The 25,817-nt window shown below is 38.0% G+C and overlaps 2 protein-coding genes and 1 non-coding gene across 4 annotated transcripts; all 3 read left to right on the top strand.

The window, feature by feature from the left end:
- Window positions 1-1,029: 1,029 nt before the first annotated feature.
- On the top strand, window positions 1,030-1,135 carry LOC116933064. Its single transcript, XR_004399881.1, has one exon. It is a non-coding gene; the product is annotated as a U6 spliceosomal RNA (small nuclear RNA).
- Window positions 1,136-9,038: 7,903 nt separating this feature from the next.
- LOC116932192 lies at window positions 9,039-12,189 on the top strand. 2 transcript variants are annotated; one of them, XM_032939992.2, is made up of 7 exons: window positions 9,039-9,168; window positions 9,245-9,609; window positions 9,684-10,035; window positions 10,106-10,407; window positions 10,475-10,805; window positions 10,980-11,506; window positions 11,574-12,189. In XM_032939992.2, exons 3-6 carry the CDS (start codon window positions 9,738-9,740, stop codon window positions 10,994-10,996), a joined length of 948 nt encoding a protein of 315 aa, XP_032795883.2. In that variant the 5' UTR covers window positions 9,039-9,168; window positions 9,245-9,609; window positions 9,684-9,737; the 3' UTR covers window positions 10,997-11,506; window positions 11,574-12,189. The 2 variants fall into 2 exon arrangements, with proteins under 2 accessions (XP_032795883.2, XP_045033112.1); XM_045177177.1 differs by having other exon boundaries at window positions 10,475-11,506.
- A 5,109-nt stretch (window positions 12,190-17,298) lies between these two features.
- LOC116932225 (probable helicase with zinc finger domain) lies at window positions 17,299-24,136 on the top strand. The gene is made up of 11 exons (XM_032940028.2): window positions 17,299-18,588; window positions 18,821-19,043; window positions 19,114-19,453; window positions 19,518-19,653; window positions 19,714-19,880; window positions 20,146-20,341; window positions 20,479-20,715; window positions 21,227-21,500; window positions 22,662-23,214; window positions 23,285-23,590; window positions 23,716-24,136. The coding sequence occupies exons 1-11, from the start codon at window positions 17,400-17,402 to the stop codon at window positions 23,974-23,976; spliced, it is 3,882 nt and encodes a 1,293-aa protein (XP_032795919.1). The 5' UTR covers window positions 17,299-17,399; the 3' UTR covers window positions 23,977-24,136.
- The last annotated feature ends 1,681 nt before the right edge of the window (window positions 24,137-25,817 follow it).

The following is a 25,817-nucleotide window of genomic DNA, read 5'->3' as shown; positions in this document are numbered from 1 at the left end:
TCTCAGTAAAGGTGGTGGGTCGTGGCGCTAAACTTAAATACCAGCGTCGTGCTATACCTTCAAGGAACATTCCAAAATTACTGAGCTGCTGTTGGGGGGTCCATTGGTTGTAGGACGATATTTCTTCAAAACGAAACAACCAGTCGACGGAATCTTCCTTTGGGTCGCTCCGAAAGATGGGTGGCTCTCGTTCTCTAACACGTCTTCCGTCGCGACGCACAACTTCCGGATCAGGGGAAAGCTGAGCTCTGACCAAAGGAGGTATTGGGTTGCGTTCCATGTCCTCAACGCGAAACTGTACTCTTCTGCGTTCCATGTTGACTAACGGGTCTTCTTGTGTGGTCGAATAAAGCTGTAAAATCAGCAGCTTCTACCCTGCATCTCCACCAAATGTCACGTTGTAAACGGGCGCAATCACTTAGGCTGTTTTCAGTCTCAATAAATGTAATTTTGAAAGCTGGCTCGCACTTTTCGAAGAAGCGCAGACTCCCAAAAACACTTCCACTGTCGACTTAACTCGACAATCCCACCACTAGTCACACTAAAACAACTAAACTGCACCCTCCTACTCTCTCTGTCTAACCGCCTTGAGCCTTCCTCTTCTTACCCTTTTTTCTTACAACAGAACGTTTGTGCTGTTCGGAGAACAACAAGCGTAAGGATCACGTTAATGTATTTTCTCGTTTAAGAACAAGGGGAAACAAGGAGAATTTCTACGAATAGTAAGGGAAAACAAGGAGAACTTCCACGTACAGTAAATCGTATAAAGGACGACAATTTACCGCGTGACAATATAATGACAAAAATATGAATAAGTCAACTTTAAATACAGCTACCAATCACTAGCGGAAGGAATAATATCGTATTTAAAAAAGCCGAATCTTAAGACAATGCTTTGTCTGTTACTTTGAAAAAATGAAGACAAAGGTATGTCTTAAGTCGGTGAGCATATGTTGTTTTCACTTATGATATTTGCCTTGGACTTGAAAAATAAGAGGTACAAAAGCTTTGGTCGGCATTATTGTTACTGTATTCTACACGGAATACATATACTAAAATTGGAACGATACAGAGAAAATTAGCATGACCATTGCGCAAGGATGACACGCAAAATCGTGAAGCGTTCCACATATTTGGCCATGTTCATTAAGTAAACCAAAACCCACCTAATACGGATAGCTATGTCTTTGCGAGTTGATCCTACCAGCCTTCTTAGCTCAGTGGCAGAGCACTAGTCTTGTAAACATTTGGCTAACTAGGGGTCATGAGTTCAATTGTCATAGAGGGGACAGTGCACTGAAGACATTTATAGAATTGTTAACATACGCGTAGCCATAAAATCATGATCACAATGTAAGCGAAATACAGGGAACCGCTCCCAAAAATTATTCAAAGTGGTTCAGTCATGATGGCCGAGCGGTCCGAGGTGCTGCTGTTCAGGTCGTAGTCCAGTTCTCTGGGCGAGGGTTCGAATCCCTCTTCTGACACACACGTTAAAGATTTATATCAAAACCAATTGAAGTAAATCAGCTGTTATTGAGTTATAGCAGATTTTCATCAATCAGTCCCACATTAACTAACAGCAGATGTGGCCTAGTGGTTAAGGTGACTCATTAGAAATTAGTTTCCCTTCGGGAGCGGTTACTGAAGTTTGCTCAGTTGTCACGCACACCATTTCTTTTGTTAGTTCTCAACTGAATCTGAAGATTTATGTCTAGCCGATAGCTCGGTTGGTAGAGCGGTGGACTGTGGCGTTGTTCAAAGATATTCATAGGTCAAGGTTCAACTCCGGTTCGAAGAACTTTCCACATGATTTCTTTTCTATTTGTTTGTTTTTTTTTCGAATCTGATGTCAGAATTATATTATTAGCGTTTTTTTTATGGAGCAAAAAGTCTTCCCAATGAACGCAAAAAATGAGAGCTTTGGTGACCATAACAATTCGTGTATTACAGCAGTTTTTGCCGAACATCAACACCTGCTAAAATCGAATTTAAATTGTTCATTGTAGGATTCCAGGAAAGAATAAAGAAATCCAAATAGTGCCGTTAAGATGAATAAATATTCTTCAAAAGACGTCAGTGTGCTGTGTGGGGTATGCCTTTGATGTAAACGTAATTCTAGCGAGCTGGTTTCTCCTATCTAGCACAGCAAATAGGCCTAATAGATCCTGTGACTCAACCTCTTAAAGAAAAAATAAACAAAAAACCCGTTAACCCGCCAATAGGTGGTTTTTAATTTTGGTAACGTGTATTTTGTTTGTTTTTTTTTTGTTTTTAAGGGGTAGAGTAGACAGGGTGATGGACACGACAGGGCAAGGTGGGGGCAGGGTGTATTTTTTGCAATCCCCCAGTTCATCTTTTAAAGCGATTGTTTTAAATGTTGGGCTTAGGCTGTAAAATATTGTTTTAACAATTAAGTTTAACTTCTAGCTGCTTGTGCGTTATACCGTTATTACCAATAGCGTATGTGTAGCGTTTCTGACTGTGATGCAGAATCTCAGTGTTGGATCCCGTATAACGACTTGCAAATTAAATGACGTCTTCGTAAGATTCTTCGTTCGTATAAGCTGAGAATTGTTTATATTACAGTACCGGTCCAATGATACGACCACTTGGTGAGGCGGTCGTATAAGTGGATGGCCGCATAACTGGTCAAATGAATTAGTAGTAAGTAGAAGGTGTTGGCTGAATCTTATTATTATTTGGGTTGAAGTAAATTTTTTAATATTAGTACTGAAAACGTGCGGGAAAGATTAAAGGTGTAGAATAAAAAGAAATAAGACTAGAAACAATGAATAACAAATGAATAAGAACCTATGAAATGATAAAAACAAACAGAGCAAAAGAAATTAAACAATTGGAATATGGTCACGCAACTTTTTGCCAAAATCAAGCAGAACAGGGTCATTAATAGGCATACTTATTGCTTCAGAAGCAAATTTTAAAAAATTAAGACGCAATTCTGTTTCGGGATCAGCCGTGATATCCATACCTCCCTGACTAATTAGATGACTATCACAATGGCTGATTGAAATAGAGGTTTCTATAACGGATGCATTAAAAAATTCATCCACTTCCGGAACTAGCAGCAAATCATCACTTGCAACAATTTCTGGGTCATCCTCGAGACTGTATTATGAACATATTATGAAAAATGTGATGATGAAACTGAATAATGGCTGAATTGGTGGATGCCGGCATGCCGGGATGCCAGGGTTATTTTTGTTTATCGATGGTTGTAGATCTAATTGTACCAAATAAATTATGACCGATATACCAAAACCTGGCTCCATGGTTTGGCTTAAACGTACCGTAAAATGGATTATTTCCTACAAACCCAATAGCCGAACATAAGGCCCAAAGTGTATTTACGTGAGTTCACCCACCCTTATGCCAGCTTTTAAATTAATAGAAGAGTTATTAGTTACTCAAAAATAATTCACTTTTTGAAAATGATAGCAAAAAAAAATTCTCTATAAAATACCAGCAATTATGTTAATCTAGTATAAAAATTTGAGAAAAAGAAAAAAAAGTTTTCCATAACGGTTAACGGAACACGCAAAATACCTATTTTTTTTACATTTAAAAACTTAACAAAAACCAATGAGTTTTAAAGATCCGCGTGGACTAGAACTCTAGAAATATATAGCAATTAAAGTGATACGTGAAAACAAAAAATCTCTTTGACTGAACTTGTTTTTCAAAGCAAATCGCCTATGTCCAGTACACGTCCTGGAAACCAAAAAATTCCCTGGAAATTTTGTTTTTCTCATATTTTTAGCTAAGATTAAAATTAATGATTTTCTTTTTCTAGCATTTCATAGAGAATTTTATTAGCTATATTTTTCAATAAGTGGTTGTGTAAGTAATTACCCGTATATTAATTTAAATGCTGGCATAATAGCATGGTTTTTAAATAGAGGTCCAAGAGCTGTCGTCTGCTAGACCCGATTTTGATGGTTCGTCTGCTAATTTTTGAAAGTAAAATCCGGGTATCCACTAGAGGTGCTGACTACCCTGATCAGTCATAACATTACATTGCTAAGCCCGCGGAAAGTAAGTTATTCTGCTTAAAGTTTTACATTTCAACTGAATCTTTGTATTACAACTGTATACATTATCACTGTATACATCTATACACTGTATTGCAATTGAAAAACATATTACACAACCAATTTGAACATTTTGCGGTGTTTTTGTTGCTTATCTTTCAATTTTTTCTGGGCCTCATTTTTTAAAAGCTTAGATCCGATGTGATAGCGGAATGCAACGTATTCATAGATCAGAAAAGATACAACTTCAGCTCGATGCTCCTCGCAACATATGGAAAGAATACTAAGGCCGTCACAAACAATTTTCTTGATAACTAACTCAAAAGAATCCCTGGTGTAGGCTTCCTCTGATTTTAGGTGCTTTTGAAGAATACTCTCCACCTTGGCGATGGTGTTATAAAAGCCGAGTGAACCGAAACGGAGGAATACTTTGCTCTTAAGGGTAATAATGTGTGCCGCGTAAAATTCACTGGGTAGCTCAATTTTTTTTTACGTAAGCGAAGCGAGGCACTTCAGGGCTGTCCATAAAGTATGTCACGCTCGAGGGGGGGGGGGAGGAGGTCTTCGCTGTTGTGACGGGTTGTGACGGGGGGAGGGGGGTGTTCTAGAAAATGTGACGTCACAAGCCAAATTGCACGAGGGAATCCGAGAGGATAACAGCTGGGGTGCAAATTTAGTCATTTCGCTAAGCCATTGTAGCAGCAATGGATCTAACCGAGTCTTACGAATCCCTAAAAAAAGCATTTGCTAACGCTTATCCTAGTAAAAGCAAACAAATTGCTCAAAAAGAGATCAACAAAGTTTGGAATGATTTAAAATCAGACAAACCAAATTTATTGGAAAATTTCAGTCAACTATTAAACAAATATGAGTCGATCGCGTTGGAATCGAAGGGCAAACACATGCTTTTTTGGTCAAAGCAATCATCTAAATCTGTTAAAAAACCAGATCCCATTGAACAACCCATTTCCCTTGAATTCGAACCAATTTGATGAACCGACTGATTTGGCAGAAATAGTTGAGCCCACGCCATCTTCACCTTTAGCTGTTGTGGCAAATAAGTCTGTTATTTCACAAACATTAAGGACCAAAAGACAAGACGAACTAAGATGTGAAATTGATCTGTTAAATGGAGATTTGGTTGGATTGATGAAGCGAAAAAATACTGGCCATATTACTGATGCACAAGAGGAAGAGCTGAAGTCGAAACGAAAAAAGAAAGAAAGTCTCGAGAGTGAATTGAAAAAGAAAAAGAAAGAACAAGAGAGACAGAAGAAAAGCAGAGCATCCAAACGAGAAAAAATCTCAAAATTGTGTGAAACACATCCCGAAGTAAAAGAAGCGTTGAAGTTGAGAGGAAAAACTGGTCGTCCAAGAATTGAAATCGACCAGCCTCTGTTTCTGAAAGCCATTGTTGATATTGCCCTTCACGAGTCTGCCGCCCATGAAAAAAGAAGGTCGGATGTTTATCGCAGCATCAAGACGCTTGATGACCTAACAGATCAACTAAAATCCGATGGATTTATGGTATAAGTTACGTTATAAATCAATCTAAGCGTACTGATTTGTTAAGTCTTCTTGTGGCTATAAATATTCAAGGTGAGTAGGAGCGCTGTTTATTTAAGGCTTTTACCAAAGCGCAGTGTTTCTATTGAAGGCAAAAGACATGTGTCTACTGTTCCTGTTCGCTTAATTCATGCGCAAAATGATCATAATTCCAAACATGTGGACATGTGGTTTTGTTCGGCAACAATAAGGCGTTTAGAAGAATTGGCTTCTCTTCTGGGACCGAAAATTGTTACTTTTCTAAGTCAAGACGACAAGGCAAAGGTCCCAATTGGCCTCACTGCTGCCAACAAACAAGCCCCACTTTTAATGCACGTTGAATATCGTGTAACACTCCCAGATCATGACTGGGTTATTGCAGGCAAGCATAAACTTTCGCCCTCTGTTTATGCTGGAATTGATATAAAGGAGAATGGAATGGGGAAAATTGAGGCTGTCAGTTATTCAGGACCGACCTACATAGCTATACGCTCGGGGAAACACTGTTCATCAACGGCGCTATCTCATGGATTAGATTTTGAGCGTTTGCTTAGTATACCGGAATTCGAAGTTATTATGAAAGACACAGGGAATGTAAAACCGGTGGGCATTACTATTGTTGACGGGGGACCGGATGAAAACCCCAGGTATTTATTTTTTATATTAATGTTGAATTGTATGATGATTATTCAATTATTTTTAGGTATCAAAAAGTTATCGACGTATCAATTCATCACTTTATTCAAAATAATCTTGACGCCTTGTTTGTGGCAACGAATGCCCCAGGCCGTAGTGCTTTCAACAGAGTTGAATGAAGGATGGCTCCCTTAAGTCGAGAGTTGGCTGGTCTCATACTTTCGTACGATCACTATGGAAGTCACTTAGACAGTCAAGGAAAGACCATCGACGAAGAACTTGAGAAACAAAATTTTGAATTTGCTGGCAAAACATTGGCTGAACTCTGGTCAAAGGTTGTCATAGATGGCGCTCCAACTATATCCGAATATATTGATCCTGAATTTGGAGAACTGAGAAGCGAAAGGCTACTTTCAAAAGATCTTGATTGGATGGCCGAGCACGTTAGAACTATCCAATATCTAACACAAATTGTCAAGTGTGCAGACATCGATTGCTGTGGCAAAAGAAGAAGCCCATATTTCAGTTTCGTTTCATCAAGATTCCTTCCTCCTCCTTTCCCACTGCAGCAAACTATTGATGGTGGAATCATTACACCTAAACAGATCCTTGGTGATGGAAATAAATTTCCGTCGATTTTTCTCGCTCTTTCGTCAAATGTTGCTCATCTATTACCAGAAGCGAAGAAAGAATTCAAACGGATCCCCTATGATTTGTTTTGCCCGTAAGTGCAATCATGTTTAGTCAGTCGGATCTGCAATATTTGTGGACTTTACTTTGCTTTGCAGAAAATGATGAAAGCGCATTCATCTCACCATCGTAAATCATCTGATGTGTCATTAAGTTTATCAAGTGAGCCTTCAAAAATTCACCCAGTCCGGATAGCAGCAAGAAGACAACGAGAGTTGATGGCTGTCATCGTAAGGGAAGAAGGTGAAGAGGATGTGGAATGGTTTGAAGAAGAAGAATTGGATTTATCAAATATCTCGCTTCCTACAAAAATGCCCGAAAAAAACAGCGGATTGCTGCCAGTGTTCGATATTGAAGAATATTTAAGTATTCCATGGGAAGATGAGAAGGTTTAATTGTGAATTTGAATGTCAAAAAACTGAAAATTAAGAACTGAATTTTAAAAATAAACACGGATTTTAAAAAAAAACTATTGTCCTATTGGGGGAAGGGGCTCAAATTTGTGACGTACTTTTTTAGGGGGGTAAAACGTTTGTGACAGCTAGTCACAAGGGGGGAGGGGGGGTAAAAAAGTAAAAAAATGCGTGACATACTTTATGGACAGCCCCTTCTCACAATTGATCTCATCTTTTCTGGTAAATATAAGATACCCATCACAGTTGTAGTCCGTTGCATTAGATTGCACCAGATCAAGATCATCTCCAAGAGAAACCATTTCGCTTCTAGCCGCAAAAATGAGTCCTTTCAAGAGATGGTCCTTTAGGTTGTTCCTCATTTTCGCGGATCTGTCAACGTTCTCTTTAAAACTTTTTAACATGCAATCTTTGTAGCTTGTAAGGATATGGATCCTCTCTTGGTCGTCGATGTTGCCATCAAGTTAACTTGTTGACTTACCAGAAAATAATTTAAAACTTGAAACTTACTATTTAAAAATGATACACTATGAAACTTGTCACTTTTTCTGAGAAGTTCAACTAATTCATTCTCCTGAAAATAATTTTAAACGAGACACATATTTTTTTTAAATTAAAAACTATGAAACTTAATAATTTTCCCGCAGTTATCCATTGTTGTTACTGCTTAACAGTGTATCGTATTTGTCGATTAAAACAAAATAAATTTAAAATAAAATACAGCAAATACGAATTTTATTACGTATTTGAATTTTGCAGTGTTGTCAAAATCAAATGAAAAAAAGATTTAAATTTAAATCAAATCATTTCGCCAAACTAGCTAAAATCTAAATCTTAAATCTAATCTAATCATTTTCTAGAATTGATTTAAATCGCAATTTAAATCATAAATCAAAATCATGAAAAAAAAGATTGGAATCGTAATTTAAATCGATTTCGAAATAAAAATCAAAATCCCTTAAACTTTTTTTGCTTGAATATAACCATATCTTTGTTAGCAAAGCAATGGGAAATCGCTTCGTCATTTTCTTCCACTTTTTTTTTTTTTTTTTTTTTGCAATTGATTAATAGCAAGGGAAAAATTAGTGTAGGGTAGAATGGGTTCAAATGAAACACTTCGTGTATTTTTGGTCCCCCAGACTAGTACTGATTTAATTCAGCCAAAAAGTATATAATTGTGCAGAAAATTATTTATTCTTACTCATTTTTCAAAATTTTTGTCAGACGCCAAGAGCTAGATTTTTGTTTCCATTTCGATTTTTGTTTCAATCAAACGCGTTTTAATTGGTCCCATCCTCCCTACAAAATCAGTACAAAACTTTTAGTATCAGGCGCGATTCCCACAATGATCGTTATATTTTAGAAAGAATGATGAATATGCTGTAATCTGCATTAAAATTTATAGAAAACGGTGATTTTGATTTTTTAAAATGATTTATTTTCGCATAAATCAAATCAAAAATCGCAAAATTTAAAAATGATTTAAATCAAAATCAAAATCATTTGTGATTTAAATCACAACAGATTTTGACAACACTGGTATTTTGCTGTTCCTTATTTTTAATTTAAGTATTTTTATTTGGTATTTTTTGCTCAAAGTGAATAAAATACAAATACTATTTAAAAATACTTTTACATATTAGAATTTTGGCAAAACATTATAATTTATCACATTTTTCGCCTGCACTATTGCAACTGCAAATTGACTTGCAATAGTTTCTCTATGTGTCTATTGCGTTTTACTTCAAATTTTCACGAAAATTTCAATATATACCGAATTTCATTTTAGTTTTGTGTGTTTTTATTGAAATATCAGGTTTATCACACCCATGGTAAGTATTAAAGCTGCTTATAAACCATGCAAGAGTCAATATTGTCACATTAACTTTGAAATTTCCTTTTATGCAGTAATAAGAATGCCAGGAAAACCGAATCGCAGAAGGTGTTCTGCGCCACTTTCAAATAGAGGACGTGGACGGCCCAGAAAGCAGCCTACTGTAGATAGTGTAGAAGATTTGAGTTTTGTCCAAAAAGAAATTCTGAACGAAGAGAATCAGATTTTGCTCGGTGAAGCTTCTGACTCTCGCAGGCCGCCGCTGAGTCTCGCAGGCCATTGACTTGAATGAGAGTCAGGATTCAGTCGTGCAATTGAATCAGGCTCCTACTCCAGATTTGTCGACATAAAATCTTGCTCGAGGGTTATCGGGGTGGATCAGGTCGCAAGGATCCTGATCCACCACCCAATACTAATTCAATTCCAGCTTTCAAGCAGAGTAAGTACTAGGATTACACCATTTTCGTTTGCAAGTTTAGTACTAATTTATATATTTATATCCTTATTTTACAGACTCATTTCCTTCCTGGAGAAAAAAGTTCTTCATGGATTGGCGTGAGGGTTCAGATGGGCAACTTCATTGCCTTTGCAAAACGTGCCGGAAGTACTTTTCCACGTACAAAAAGGCCTAAACCAACTTCTCGATTCATTTCGAACGAAGACATAGTAAAGAGTGGAAGCAATTTCATAATAAGGCGGACCAACCATGCTCTCATAGACAGCAACAAGCTTCCATTACTGCCTTTACAACCGAGACAAAAATCCACCCTTCTCGTCAAGCCACTTTGGACCGACTCGCATGCCTGTCACTGGAAACATTTCCCTCATTTTTTTCAGGAATCCGGAATGGAAATAATTTTTCGAGGTACATTACATATTTGTATGATGTTACTTTTATATCACTTGTACTTTGTAACATTGGGTCGGCATACCAGGTTACAAGGCCCCAAACGATTTCACAATGAGACGGCGTCATATAGGAGAAGAATATGACCGGATTAAGATGCTCGTGCTGAAAAAAATATCTCAGAGCGGATCGGTCACTCTGATGCTTGATATTTGGTCATCCAAACGAATGTGCGGGTATATCGGCTTCAGCCTAGAAGGTGTTACAATCAACTACGAGCAATTCAACGCTTTTATCAGCCTACGGCAAATGACTGGCTGTCACACCGGGGAAGCTATTCTAGCTGAATTTGAAGACGTTCTTAAGGAATGGGATCTAAACATCAAAACGGTACCTAGTACTTTCATATTTAAAAAGAAATTTCCTTTAAACAGCCTTTATTCACTTCATTATTTAGGTTGTTCGAGTGGTGACCGACAGCGGATCCAACATGATCCGGGCCTTTAATCTCAGATTATTTCCCGACATTCAACCGGGTGAGAACGGCCAAGCCGAACAGGAGGAGACGTTAGTGGAGGACTTTACTGATGAAGAAGAAATGATAGATCTCGTGCTAGAATATGCGGATTCTTATTCCATTGCGGAGCTGCTTCAATCCAGAAACCATCCTGCTTTTAATTCTTTGATGACAGTTGATCCTGACGAAGAGACCGAGTTCGAGGAAGTCCAGGATGCTTTGGATAACTCGTATCTGAACATTCCACGGGCGACCTTGGGTTTTCTGGAAGGTAACACGGAGTCGACATACCAGATGTTTTCCAAACTGCGAGCCTCTTGTAAAGGACATGATCTTCAACTTACTGTTAACGACGGCCTCAAAGCAGTTGACATAATTACTAAACACTTTTACTTTGGTTTTTACTTGTTTCGTGATTGATTAATTTCCTATTTTCTTACTACAGCCCCCGGTAGGAGCTGACATGAAGCATGGTGGAGCCATCATTAACTCTGATCCGCCATAGTTTCATTGACACCGAAGAAGTTTTTTAATCGGTCGGCTTCCGCCTCGTAGCGAAGAACGTGACTCGGTGGAATTCTGAGATGTATTCTCTAACTTCCATCATCAAAGCTTTCGATACTGATCCTCAACTGCAAAACCGATTGAATGCTACGACGACGAAATACCCAAAACTGTCTCCTTTAGAAATCAAGCAGCTGAAAGAAACTGTAATGGTTCTTACGCCTTTTCAAGAGGCAACGGACGACTTCCAATGTGATTACGAAACCATTGGAACGGTCGTACCTGCGTACATCAATTTATTGAACCAAATTACCCTTACCGTCCAATCAAACCGAGGATCAGCTGAGCTCAATCCGGTGAGCCCATTCGTAGGAAAAATCAACTACTGAAAGACTCTGGTCGAAGCTCTCAAAACTTCCTTGGAGACGAGATTCTTTTTTATTCTAAACGAATTAGTCTACTTAGCAGGTAATCATGCGTTTAAAATTTATTTTTCTGTTAGTAATTTAATATTTTGCGAATTTCTCCATTATAGGCGCGATCCTTGACCCAAGGTTTAAAACACACTGACTGTCGTTTTCCGGGCTTAACCAAGATGACGTCTTGGCATGCGTCCGAGCGGAGATAGAACATCGCTATTGCCGCCTGAAAGAGGACGGAGCGTAGGCAGACACAGCAGAAAGCTATCGAAATCGACACGGGAGTACTTCGAATTCGTCTTTAGGAGCAGAAAAGTCTGCGAGCAGCGAAGCGCCGTATTCGGCCAAAAGGGCACGGGGTCTCTGGGGTCTCTACAGCACCCTCAGCTGGTCAACTCGTCCACATTCAGCTGGCCGATCACGGGTGTTGGATGAGTTTGACCAGTACCTTAACGAGCCAAACGCTTCATTGGAAATTCAAGAAAATCCATCCGATGCTAATTCAAAGATCATGCCTCTTCGCCCTTTGAAGTACTGGGACGAAAATAAACATCGGTTCCCTTTACTGGCACCGATTGCACGTGACATATTGGGAATCCCCACTACTTCGGTCAACATTGAACAATGCTTCGGCACAGCGCTAGACATTTTTGCCATAAAACGTATCAACATGAAGGTTGATTTACTAAATATGCTACTCTTCATTAAACGAAATAAAAACTTTAAATAGTTGCCTAACTGTGTTCTAGTTTTGCAGTACAGAGAGAGAAAAAGTATTTTGTATTTTATTTTGTATTTTATTTTATTTGGTATTTTAGGTTTTTGAAGAAAACATGTATTTGAAAGGCCGAGTATTTTAAAATACTCACTTTTTTATCAAATACGATACACTGCTGCTTAACCATGGTCTTAACCGTCTTAACAATGAAATGTTATGACTGATCCGGGTAGTCAGCGCCTCTAGCAGATGCCCGGATTTTAGTTTCAAAATATAGCAGACAAAATTGCGAGCAGACGACAGTTCGTAGACTTCTAGTTTATAGACAACACAGTCTTCACCAGTGAACTGATACTGATCCGATTCCGTGTCGTTAAAAAACGGATTTTTTGAGGGCCGTAGAATGGATTGGTTTCCGTTCTCTAACGCTAGAGTCGCATGAAGGCAATAACGTTATGCCTACCCTCTAGCGCCTCTAGCTGATTCATAATCGGATTCGTTTCAGTTAACCGATTTTTGACAAAGCAGCGCGTTGTTCAAATCAGTGAGCGGACCCGTTTCCGTTCACAGATCCGTTTCAGTTTATTATCAACTTGTTTTTATAATAAGAAGCGCTAAATAATAAAAACGCTAAATAATTCCCGCCATCGTGCTCGACGGCGATTGGTTGATTAATTTTTACATATTCGGGAAACAAAACCTTATTTCTAACATTTCCGTGGGCATCAGCGTAATCTTTGTGATCTGAGAATCACGAAAATGGTATACTATTTAATTGATTTTATCAAAGATAAGTAATCGAACAGTTAGCTTAAAGTTTGGGTGTGTAAGCTCAGCCCCCCTCCTCTTTAAGTCTGAAAATGGAATAATAATAATCTGAAAAAGAATAAAGCGGTAGGCTGCATAGCATTAGGCCTGTGCGCGTGAAAAAGCGTTCGCGTGAAAAAGCGTTCGCGTGAAAAAGCGTTCGCGTGAATCATACGGGCATAGACAGAAAAGTGATTGTTTTTCAATTCATATTCGGATTCAGCGTACAAAGTTGAATACAGACTATAAATTTTAATATTATCGAAGGTAGTTTGTATAGTATAATATGCGTTTGCGTGATAAAGTGTTTGGCGTGAATTACACGTACATGCCTTTATAACGGATTGTTTTTTAATTCAGATATAAATTCAGCGTAAAAAGTTAAATAAATGCTATTAATTTTAATGTTATCGAAGGTAATTTGCATTGAGTAATATGCGCCAGCGTGAAAAAGCGTTCGGCGTGAATTACACGGATATAGATAGAAAAGTGATTGTTTTTGAAATCATATTTGAATTCAGCGTAAAAAGTTGAATAAATGCTATTAATTTTATTGTTATCGAAGGTAGTTAGCATTGAGTAATATGCGCCAGCGTGAAAAAGCGTTCGGGCGTGAATTACACGGATATAGATAGAAAAGTGATTGTTTTTGAATTCATTTTTGAATTCAGCGTAAAAAGTTGAATATTCAGCATTAATTTCATTGTTTTTGGTGTTAGCGGGGGGAGTTATTCGTTTTTGACAAAATTTTTCATAGAAACCAAACGACCCAATTCTCTTTCCTTATCTAGGCGACTTTTTTCGAGATTTTTTTCGTCACAAACGGCAAACTCCCGCCAAATTTATGAAACCATTAGATGTACTCAATTTTTTACACTGAATCCGAATCTGAATTCAAAAACAATCACTTTTCTATCTATATCCGTGTAATTCACGCCCGAACGCTTTTTCACGCTGGCGCATATTACTCAATGCTAACTACCTTCGATAACAATAAAATTAATAGCATTTATTCAACTTTTTACGCTGAATTCAAATATGATTTCAAAAACAATCACTTTTCTATCTATATCCGTGTAATTCACGCCGAACGCTTTTTCACGCTGGCGCATATTACTCAATGCAAATTACCTTCGATAACATTAAAATTAATAGCATTTATTTAACTTTTTACGCTGAATTTATATCTGAATTAAAAAACAATCCGTTATAAAGGCATGTACGTGTAATTCACGCCAAACACTTTATCACGCAAACGCATATTATACTATACAAACTACCTTCGATAATATTAAAATTTATAGTCTGTATTCAACTTTGTACGCTGAATCCGAATATGAATTGAAAAACAATCACTTTTCTGTCTATGCCCGTATGATTCACGCGAACGCTTTTTCACGCGAACGCTTTTTCACGCGAACGCTTTTTCACGCGCACAGGCCTAATGCTATGCAGCCTACCGCTTTATTCTTTTTCAGATTATTATTATTCCATTTTCAGACTTAAAGAGGAGGGGGGCTGAGCTTACACACCCAAACTTTAAGCTAACTGTTCGATTACTTATCTTTGATAAAATCAATTAAATAGTATACCATTTTCGTGATTCTCAGATCACAAAGATTACGCTGATGCCCACGGAAATGTTAGAAATAAGGTTTTGTTTCCCGAATATGTAAAAATTAATCAACCAATCGCCGTCGAGCACGATGGCGGGAATTATTTAGCGTTTTTATTATTTAGCGCTTCTTATTATAAAAACAAGTTGATAATAAACTGAAACGGATCTGTGAACGGAAACGGGTCCGCTCACTGATTTGAACAACGCGCTGCTTTGTCAAAAATCGGTTAACTGAAACGAATCCGATTATGAATCAGCTAGAGGCGCTAGAGGGTAGGCATAACGTTATTGCCTTCATGCGACTCTAGCGTTAGAGAACGGAAACCAATCCGTTCTACGGCCCTCAAAAAATCCGTTTTTTAACGACACGGAATCGGATCAGTATCAGTTCACTGGTGAAGACTGTGTTGTTATAGACCATGTTCAGGCTGGTCGCAGACTATCTCGTCGATCCTTAGCGACGAATCGCACCGTCACTTTTTCTACTGAGGAAAGTCGATTCTTATCGACTAGTCTATAACAGTCGACTTGTCCATTAGAGTGTGCCTTTTTGATAGCTAGTTTGTAATGATTATTGTAGGCCTATTAAATCGTTTGAATCTAGGGTTTAAATATAAAAACGTTTGCAGAATACATTTATTTTAAATTCTTGTGTGTATTGTTGATGAACGCTTGATTTTAAAGTTAAATTTAAAAAAGGTGATACTCTCACTTGATGCTGGACTAGTGGTGCGTAGGATAAATTTACAAAAGTGGTACAGGAATATACATAACCGAAGTTTTATTTAATTAGAAACGTAAACAGTATTTGTAAATATATATTTCAATCTAATTTAATCTAGATTACGCGAAAAATTGCTCGCTAACCAATGGACCATGTGGTAATCGACTCTTATTATCGACTAGTCGATGCTTTCGGCTTCAAATTGATTTATTATTAATTTTAATTTTAATAACTCCAAATTCTGTTTATGAGAACTAAATCAATAAATATAACGTAAATTTTATTTCCTTGTATAAATGGTTGATTGATAAATTAATTAAAAAGATTAATTAAAAGATAACCTAGCCCTAAGTTTCATATACCTTTGTAAAAACCGCGTAAAAAATGGCCGCCGTCATGCTCGTCGAGGATTGGTCAATAGACATTTACAAATTAAACATAAAAAACACGTTATAAAATCTTTTTTTCGCATCAAAGCATTCTTCGTGAAACAAGGATCACGAAAATATAAATATTTACTAGGTTTATTAGTGTTAAATGGGCGCGGAACAAAGGTTCAGAGGGTGGTACTGGGAGTATGCCAGAGGGGGGAACACCAGGCCGATTCGCTTAAAATTAGACCTGCATCGACAAAAATTAATTCAGGGAATTTAAATTATAAGTTAGTACCAGGGAATTACTAGCATCTACAGAGGAATGAGATCCGCATCGATGCTAACAAACGGCATGTAAATTGTTCAAGCCGTTCTTATACAATTACAGAAATAAAAGCACCCATTTCCCCATAAGCTAGCATGCAAATGACACCATGTTCAAAGATAGCTGGGTTTTACTTTGACGTAAAATCCAGCTATCAGAAAAAATTTTCAATCACGCAACTAAATAAAACATTTTCTTAGCTATAATTTCATATTAGTTTAAAAGATATAGCTTAAATGTTAGACCACAATACGCGGGTCTGAATCATGCGCGTTTTACACGGGTGCTTATGGTAAAACGCGCAAGCGTTTAAAGTGAATGATGACTACTGTATATTCCTGTGCCACTTTTGTAAATTTATCCTACGCATCACTAGTCCAGCATCAAGTGAGAGTATCACCTTTTTTTAATTTAACTTTAAAATCAAGCGTTCATCAACAATACACACAAGAATTTAAAATAAATGTATTCTGCAAACATTTTTATATTTAAACCCTAGATTCAAACGATTTAATAGGCCTACAATAATCATTACAAACTAGTTATCAAAAAGGCACACTCTAATGGACAAGTCGACTCTTATAGACTAGTCGATAAGAATCGACTTTCCTCAATAGAAAAAGTGACGGTGCGATTCGTCGCTAAGGATCGACGAGTAGTCTGCGACCATGTTGACCATGTTATGGAAATTCTTGTAAATGCACTTTAGGCCTTCCATATGTCCATAATCATCATCTAGTTGAAACGGAACACTCAGTCGGTAAACATCATCTAGTTGGAAGTCAAGACGTAGTCGATAAGCATCATCTAGTTGATAATCACCATACAGTAAATAAGAATAAATGTCTTTTGTATATGCTTCTTGATTTTATAGTAAATAAATCCTTTTTAAACAAATTTTGTATTCTTATTTCCTTTCACTTAGCATTATTTGGTGCCTCAGACGGGTCAATAAAAATATAGTATTAATGGATGCCATATTTCTATGTTAACTTTGGTCTGATACTGTTGCTGGGAGACCATAATAGTTGGCTCTTAATTAGTAAACGTTATCTAGACGATAACTATGAGCTAGACGATAACTGTCAGCTAGACGATAAGTATACGCGGTCTATAGGAAAAAGTACCGGTGCAGCTTTGCCATAAGCATCATCTTTGATTTGCGCGACCAACCTGCACCAGACATCCCATGGTCGTTCATTTTCCACGGTTATTGGCCCCTCCCGTTTCCATTGGGTTTTCCATGCTTTACCTTCCCATGCTCCCAGCACACAGAATACTGGGTACCTTTGGTTCATTTGTGTTAACCTTCTTCGAAAAAAAGTTTGTGTTTTGTTCAAGATTTTTTGGCATTTCAGTGTTTCCCCAAAGTCCTCATGGCTTTATTTGACGACGAGATTCCGTTGAACCGTAATGTGATAAATCCCGTTGATAGAATTGAGTTGTTGAGCAAATTTCGCGCCCCTCCGAGTGGGTTAACTTCGGAAGAATTTCGCCTTTGCAAGCAGTTTGAGAAAAACAATACTTGCCGATTGGGTTCCCAGTGTGTTGAAGCTCATGGAATTGATGAGTTAAACCAATGGATTTCTTTCTGGAACACATTGAAAAACAGGATCACTTCTGAGTTAGAAAAAAGCACTACTTGCAAAACATTTCTTCAGAAACTTCATTTAGATGCAAGTAAATCTGACAGATCTGAATGCATGTTTGCTTCGCACTTGCCATTTGTAGAATTCAAACTTGAGGAAAATGTCAGTGTTACACTTTCAACAAAACCAGCTGTTACTAGCTGGGTTATATATCTGAAATCTCAAGAAATTCTGCAAAATATTGCTTTGTTAGAGGACAATTACCGTGAGAATTTTTTTATTCAAAGTGTTTACACAAGAGAATCCAATGTGAAACATGGCCACATCACAAAAAGCCGCCAAGAATGGAACAGCACCAGTTGTGAAAACCTTAGTACTATCGTTGTCACTGTCAAATTCAAATCCAACATCTATGGTTCATTTAATCAAGCAGTTATCTTTGATTTTGGATGCAAGCCATACTTGTCGCTACATCTAAGGGTGGAAGTGTATCCAGCAAATGAGGGCTTTGAATTGAGTAAAGATGGTAAACAATTGATTGTTTCCTCTGAAAATCGATGGACTGATGAAAATGCTGACATATTTCGATTACCATCATCTAATTTGGAAGATCATTGCATGGAACTTCAAAGGAAATATCCTCAGGCTGGTCATAAGCTGAAATTCCCTGCTGCTTTTGAAACTACAGTCCTAAACCATGCCAATTACAAAGAGCGAATGCATTTATTGCTTTGTGTTGAAGAGCTTGCTCAAGCAAGAATTCTCTCAAGTTTCAATTTAACAGGCAATGTAATTTTGACTTCAAATTATATTTTGTCACCTGGTCCACTATCAACAGCTAAATATTGCACTGGGGAAAATGAGTTATTTGCAAAATTGGAGCTCACATATAATATATCTGAGGATACACCAGCTGGTCGTTTGATTCTAAACAACTGCAGTGTGGCATTGATATCCTTTGGTCTGGATAGTCAAGGTAAATTTGATCACAGTTTCTGTCACTTCTCCTTATTTCTCCATGTAGTTATCCCTTTTCTTTTGTTCTTCTTACTGATAACCCTGTACTTGCTTTTACAACAACATCAAAATTATTTTTTACGCTTTAACCCAATTTTATGGAGTTAGTAAATAATACGTTCTGTCCGTTGTGTTTGCACAACTGCTTTAGTCCGTTTTTAACTTGTTTATTCTTTTCCTTGTATTTTTAGGTAAACGAAGAGCGTATGAGTGTGTTATTGAGGATAAAACCAAGGATGCTATCTACTTACGACTAAACGAAAAATTGGTCACGGATTTTCAATTGAAACATGGATCCGAATTTCGGGTACAAGCGCAGTTCCAGCTAAATCGTGACGTGTTTTGTGAGAAACACTGGGCTATAGATCTTTGTACTACCAAAATTCTTTTTCCTGATGTATCTGTATCATACAGGTAATGAATCGTGTTTATATTGGCAAGTTAGAATACTGTATACGCTACCATCTAACACTTTGCATTTTAGGTTTGATGGGCAAATTCCTGAAATGGTGACCAAATTGAATACTCAACAGCAGCAAGCTGTGGCTGCAATTTATTCAAATCCTCGACAGAAAAGAGCACCAATAGTCATAGCTGGACCCTATGGCACGGGCAAAACTTTTACCTTTGCGCAATGCATCAAGGTTATTCTGGATCAGCCAGACACACGTGTATTAGTGTGTACTCACTCGAATAGTGCAGCGGATTTATACGTAAAAGATTATTTACATCCTATGGTTCAAAGTGGATTGAAACATTATCGCCCTTTGAGAGTATTTTATAAAGTCAGGTGGTTGACAACGGTTCATCATTCTGTTATCGAGGTTCGTTAATATTTAATACCATCTTATTGGACTTAATTAACTTTTATATCTTTACCGGGGATAGTATTCTTTGCGTGAAACCGATCCCACTAAAGCCTGCAGTTTCCGTCTCCCAAAATTGAGTGAGATCGAGCAACATCGAATCGTAGTAACCACACTTGCAACTACAAGTTACCTTTTGCAAGCTGGCGTAAAGAAGGGTAAGCGCAGTTATAGGGATTGATCAACAGAATTTCACTATTAATATGTCTCATTGTTAGGCTATTTTACTCATATCTTAATTGATGAAGCAGCACAATGCACCGAATGCGATGTTTTAATCCCTCTCTCTTTGGCTGATGAACGCACTCGGATCGCTCTCGCAGGTGATCACATGCAATTGAGCCCAGAAATCTTTTCACAAGTAGCTCGGGAGCAACAATTCCAGGTATGCAAAGAAAGCTTATAGCTATTAGTACCTGACCATAATATAAACCATTTTTGGAATCTTGCATGGAGGTCAAATATCGCTAACGAAAACTTATTTACGCAATAAGAGAGATGATTTTTCATTCTACTTTTCATGTAACAAAATAATTTTTGATTTTCGAAAATTTTAGGCATTTAATCAAGTTCCGAATTTTTTTTTTTTTTTTCTTGTTTGTTAAAGATCCGTGAGGCCCTGTAACATAATATCTCTGCTCTTCTTGTAGGTTTCTTTGTTGGAGCGGTTATATGATCGCTACCCTCAAGATTTCCCCTGCCGAATACTTCTTTGTGAAAACTACCGATCGCACTTTGCCATTGTAAAGTTTACCTCAGAACTTTTCTATGACAACCGTTTAAAAAGTATTGGAAAGAACGAGCAGCATGCCGAATTTTACCCGCTTACATTTCGGGGTGCTAAAGGTAAAAAAAAAAAAACAAGCAAAAAAATAAATAATCCTAGTTCAAGTATATGTAGGACCAATGTTCGCAATATTAACCATACAAATCAAATCATTACATTCTACTCTAAATACCCGCGTACGGTCTGCAAATTTCAGGTGAAGATGTACAGGACCCTAACAGTACATCAATTTACAACATGGCAGAAATCTATGAAATCGGTGAAGTGGTGAAAAAGTTGCAAGACACATGGCCTCACGAGAGCTGGGGTTCTTTTGACGAAAACTCCGTCGGGATCGTAAGTCCATATTCAGATCAGGTATCCCGGATACGCGTGCATCTCCGTCACCGGAAGCTCTTTGGTGTCAACGTAGAGAGAGTTTTGAATGTTCAAGGTAAATGAATTTATTTGTTCGCGGGTGTGACTAAGTTTCGTCAAAGCATTGATGCATACGACCATTTCGGATTGGGGAGGAGAGCATGTCGTACTAATAGAGGTTGGATAGTTAACACTAGAAATGCCTCTTCTGAAGGTAGAGTAGTTACTCCAGGAATGAAAACGATGAAGCAGTAATGCGAAATTTTTAAAGCATGTGAGCAGTTGGGAGGGTGTTTGATATTTTACTCACCCACTGAAGATGAACGATCGGGTTAGCTCCAGAGATGCTTGAATAATATTTCTTCCCCTTCATGATCATGCATCTTGGCTATACTAGACGTTTGAAATTTTGTTTACTATCTCTTTTTTCTTTGGTTTTTTTGTTCATTCTATAATTGTGTTATTCAAGGAAGTGATGTAATATTCCATTGGAGTTCCAGTATGGTTATAGCTATGACTTGTCCTAAAGATGTCTAATGCGTATGTGTATGCGAGATAAAATTTCGATTCATCTGTTTCTGTTTTAGGTAAACAGTTCCGCGTCATAATATTGAGCACAGTGCGAACACGCAATACCTGCGTCAATGAGGAGAAAGAACGGAAGCGCCGAAAATGCCATTTTCTGCAAGCGGGGAAAGACGATCATGAAACTGAAGAGGAGGAGGAAAATGAAGAAGACGAAGAAGCTCAGTTTGGCTTCTTGTCATCAGCTCGCCTCATGAATACAGCCGTAACACGAGCACGCAGCCTGGTGATAGTTGTTGGAGATCCCCTAGCTCTGTGCTCGATTGGGAAATGCAGGTAATATTTCTATTTAGTCTGGCATTTCTATGATTATTTGAACCAAATCAGGCTAGAACATCTTTATGGCACTTAATTCGCATTTCGTTGCGCTACTACTTGCCGGGGAAATCCATACCGAAGGGATTTAGATTTCTTCTCTTTAAAACCATTTTAAGTTTTAAGGTCTCCAACATTTGATAGCATTCCGATTGAGCATTTCTCGACTTAGTCTTTTTTTTTTCTCCTTTCGTAGATGTAACTACTGCTCGTAAGCCTCCCTCTTGAATATGCTGTAAATACGTTCAGAATTATGTTGTTGTTCGTTTGGTAAAATTTTTTAATATCGTTGGAAAACGGTAAATTCGTGCTTCGGAATGATTTTCGTGACTGGCATGTACTCTACAACGGCATTTCCAAAAAAACATACATTTAGATTCGAACATTTCGCACATACCGAAGGCGTAAATATTTGTTTCTTATACTCCATCTAAGAAATCGATAAATCCATGATTCTTTTGATGCGACCTCTGTTGCCCGCCATTTTGAAGCCTTTTAACTCTATAGTTACTCAATTGAATCCTCGTCGTAAGTTGTCTTGGAGAGGTGTGAAGTTTTAGAAAATTCGTCGGTTGTAAGTTCGAAGTCGTGAATGAAGAATAACCGTAAAAAAAAAATTATAAACTAATATTAATAATAAAATGAGTAGCCTTGCACATTAATTAGGGCCACTGCCGTCAGGGTGCGTGTAAGAGGCGATTCCCTACCTCTAGTATTTTCTCTCGTCTTTCTTTAAATCCCGCCCGTTTGATTTGGCGTACGGTAATAGTCCGTATCAAAGGGAATCGAGACATTTCGTTTGCGACTGAGACATCTTGTCAAGCTTTCACTCTGTGATTGTCGATTTTTTTTTTTTCCACTATGTGAAACTTGTCCATTTTCAAACAATTTATTTCAATTTATTGTCAATGTTAACTCGTTCATCTTATAATAAGGTAGTCATTTGATTTATACTCTGTTGGCCCGTAAATCTTTTCGGATTGATGAGTGACCACGTGGTTCAATTGCTTTTACCTTTTAGGGAGGATTGTGCGCTAGTTCTATTGTTCACCGCTTTTCTTTTTTTTTTGTAAATTTATTTATTTGATTTCTTTTTTTTTTTTTTTTTCCTCGTCTCAACAGGAAATTGTGGCATCGTTTTATTGAAACGTGTCGCGACCACAATTCACTTTACGGAGTATTGTGGATGCAATTACGTGCACACTTAGACGCCCTTGAAATGAAGAAACTTTACGGATTGAACCCGATGGCTCCCGAATTCGTCCCAAAAGTAATACGCGCTGGGCAGTCATCTCGAGCTACGAGCTCAACGTATTCTCCAAGCTTGATTATGTCGACACAGCAGTACCCCATGGGATTGCCCCCTTTCTGTTTGCCACCCCCATCTACTGCTTCTGCAACTGCTGGCATTCCGCCTTTCCCACCACCACCTTTTTATCAACAGCAGCGGTTTAATCCGTGTAGCCCACACCGTCAATCTCAGTTGAATCATTCTCTAGCAACTCAGCCGCACAAACCGAGGCCTCGCATTCTTCCGTTCAGTACGAAATCACCCAACTATAGTAATCCACATCTGCCTGGACCGATTGTTCCCCCGCCAGTGGCCAACCATTCGTTTGGTAACTTTGCTACGTCGTCCAATTCAACGTTCTCACAGCTCAATTCCTCCTTCCAAGTAAGAATGACGTCACCATTTCTAATCAAATTCGATATTCGCTCACGTCGCTATTGTTGTTATCATTTAGAATCTGCATATGTCACCAAGGTTTTCGACGAGTGCACACAGCCAACAACTGCATGAAATGAATCTATTCCGTGGTTTCGACATTTCGTATACTGGTCCCCTGAACCGCGATGATTCGGCCGAAGTTGGTGGGACTGCACACAGAGCTATCTCCAAACCACTAACCGTCCAACAGCTGGAGGCTGCCCTCTTGAAAGAGACTCAAATGTCGTCTAAGATGGAGTCGTGGCCAGTATCACCTGGCAATGAGTCTATTTGGACACCCCTCAGCGGTCCGTCGCTGTGGGACGGTGCGGTTTTCTCCAAGGTATGATCGTCACCAGACTAATTCAAAAATGTACGAGAATTGAATCTTTTTTTTTTGTTTGTTTTTTTGTTGTTTTTTTTGTTTTTTTTTTGTTGTTTCCCCTAACGTGGTCATGCTTTTGGTAGGAGGAAGAGATCAAGAACGACACTGTACCTCTGTATTTACGCACGTCAAATAGTAACAGCCAGATGTCAGATGACGAAATGGATTTGTTGGTGAACTCTTTTGTTAAACCCGAAGAAGCTGATTCTGAGACAGATGGAGACATCCCGTTATGGGGTTTGGCGGACGTTAACTTAGAGCCGAATGAGGATATCGAAGTGAAGACCCTGCAGTTTGAAGAATCAGTTCTCCGCTCACTTCGAAAAGAAAATCTGATTGAGTAATTTGTGTGTCTTACAAATCCCTTATTTTATCCCTCAATGATTTCTATCTGGACTTGTCGATCAATTTCAAATGAAGACACACCCAGCCTGTAATGTAAAAATTTAATAACATATTCATTTTTTTATTGAATTCTAAGCAATATGTCATGGTATAAGTTAATCGTTGATTTCTTTATTTCAATGTACGAGCAGTACGTTGGGCGTGAAAGACGTTTATTTCAATCCCATGAAACAATCAGGGATTCCACCGTCTTTGCTCGGCTCCTGCTCGTGAGTGAAGGCCACGTATTTCGTGTTTCGTATCCCTAAAATACCGGTAGAAAGATGGTTATGCGCGATGATGCACCTTCAGTTTTCGGCAGAATCTGTTTCTACCTAACCGCGTCGCGTGTTATATGGTGCAAACGTAGGGCAGTGAAGACTTGCATCGCTCTACCAAATGCGACATTGAGTAGCCCTATTGCGCCATTCTTACTTACGTAATTGTCATCCAAGACGTAGAACGTTCACGGAAAACAAAGCAATCTAAAACAGGTTGTCATTGACGTATCCTCGCATGTTATGGGGATGGTACAAAAGGCATGGTTGTGCTGGTAAGCAAATCTATCACTACCCATAACTACGCTACTTCATTTGATGACCACAAGGGAGGAAGGAGACACTGCTGTCTATGGCATTGTGGATTTGCCATAACGTGTGCAACAATAGGTTACCTGATGCCATGCGCAGCCATTTTTCTTTCTCCTTTTCTCTCCTGTTTTTTCCAATTTTTCTAAGCATTCCTAGGACTTATACGACCGAGTCTTACGTCGATCGATTTGAGTAATTATTTTATTTTGATAAAACCACAAATTCCTGAGAAATTGACTTGCGAAATGGAGAGGGGTAAGAAATATCTGCAACTAAAGTTAGTTTGGAAGAGTTGGTGGGTCGACCACAAGGTCTTTGAATGTCAATGACGTAGTGTTGTCAACCATTTCTGACTTGGCTTTTACATTTACACGGCAAGGTAGGGCCATATGGTAAACAAAATTTGCTGGATTGGCTTTCCCTTTCGTTTATACACAAGAAAAGCTATAAATGAAAAACGATGATGTTTCACGTTCGATAATCGTTTAACATCAATTCTGAGTTCTGACTATCAATTTAATGCCTGTCCACGGTTATATTTGGGTTTTCGTATTTCCTAACATTCTTTTCGACGGTGATAGCAACACCCGTAAATTTACATCTATTGACTTTCGTCCAGTATATACGGATATCTTACTATTGAGTAGCATTCGCATTCAATCTAGCAACCTAAAAGTAGGGCCAAATTTAGATGTTTTTTTTTTTTTGTTTTTTGTTTTTTGTTTTTGGTTTTTTTTTTCTAAAATATTCATTTTTAGACTTTTATCATACTGAATAATTCACCAGTAGCATTGTAATTTCTAATGCTTTCTGTTATCTTCTTTTTTATTATTATTATTATTACAATTAGTCCCTGTCATTTAAGAGCATTCTCAGAGTATAATTTCTTAATGTGAGTGTTAAGGTCGTCGCGACTTATGGCTTTAGGTTTCATTCAGGGATTATATGGCTTATGGATTTATATAATTGCGAAATAAAACTTTGGGTGCAACTTCGTCCCGGTTGCAGCGGGGATTGCTCACTGCTTCAAGTCTTCAACAATACGCCCCAATAGCATTGCAAGTTTTAGCCATCACATTTTTCATGAATGTTATTCACTTTCTCGCTGTCAATCGACATTATTTTTTTACTTTGTAAAGCAATACCCTTCTGGAGGAAAACAACTTAGGTTTGTTTCTATGAAGAAAAAAATATTATTTGATCTCAGTGAA

The sequence above is a fragment of the Daphnia magna genome, linkage group LG7 (genome assembly GCF_020631705.1).
Source record: "Daphnia magna isolate NIES linkage group LG7, ASM2063170v1.1, whole genome shotgun sequence".
NCBI lineage: Eukaryota > Metazoa > Arthropoda > Branchiopoda > Diplostraca > Daphniidae > Daphnia > Daphnia magna.
This window is presented reverse-complemented; position numbering and strand designations above follow the sequence as displayed.

Bases quoted from the DNA above. Each gene is read 5' to 3' on its own strand.
- LOC116932225 (XM_032940028.2), top strand. From the start codon at position 17,400: ATGGCTTTATTTGACGACGAGATTCCGTTGAACCGTAATGTGATAAAT. The intron at 19,044-19,113 runs GTAATGAATCGT...TTTGCATTTTAG, and splicing joins GATGTATCTGTATCATACAG to GTTTGATGGGCAAATTCCTG. The intron at 23,591-23,715 runs GTATGATCGTCA...TGCTTTTGGTAG, and splicing joins ACGGTGCGGTTTTCTCCAAG to GAGGAAGAGATCAAGAACGA.
- LOC116932192 (XM_045177177.1), top strand. From the start codon at position 9,738: ATGGGCAACTTCATTGCCTTTGCAAAACGTGCCGGAAGTACTTTTCCA. The intron at 10,036-10,105 runs GTACATTACATA...TCGGCATACCAG, and splicing joins AATGGAAATAATTTTTCGAG to GTTACAAGGCCCCAAACGAT. The intron at 10,408-10,474 runs GTACCTAGTACT...TTCATTATTTAG, and splicing joins GGGATCTAAACATCAAAACG to GTTGTTCGAGTGGTGACCGA.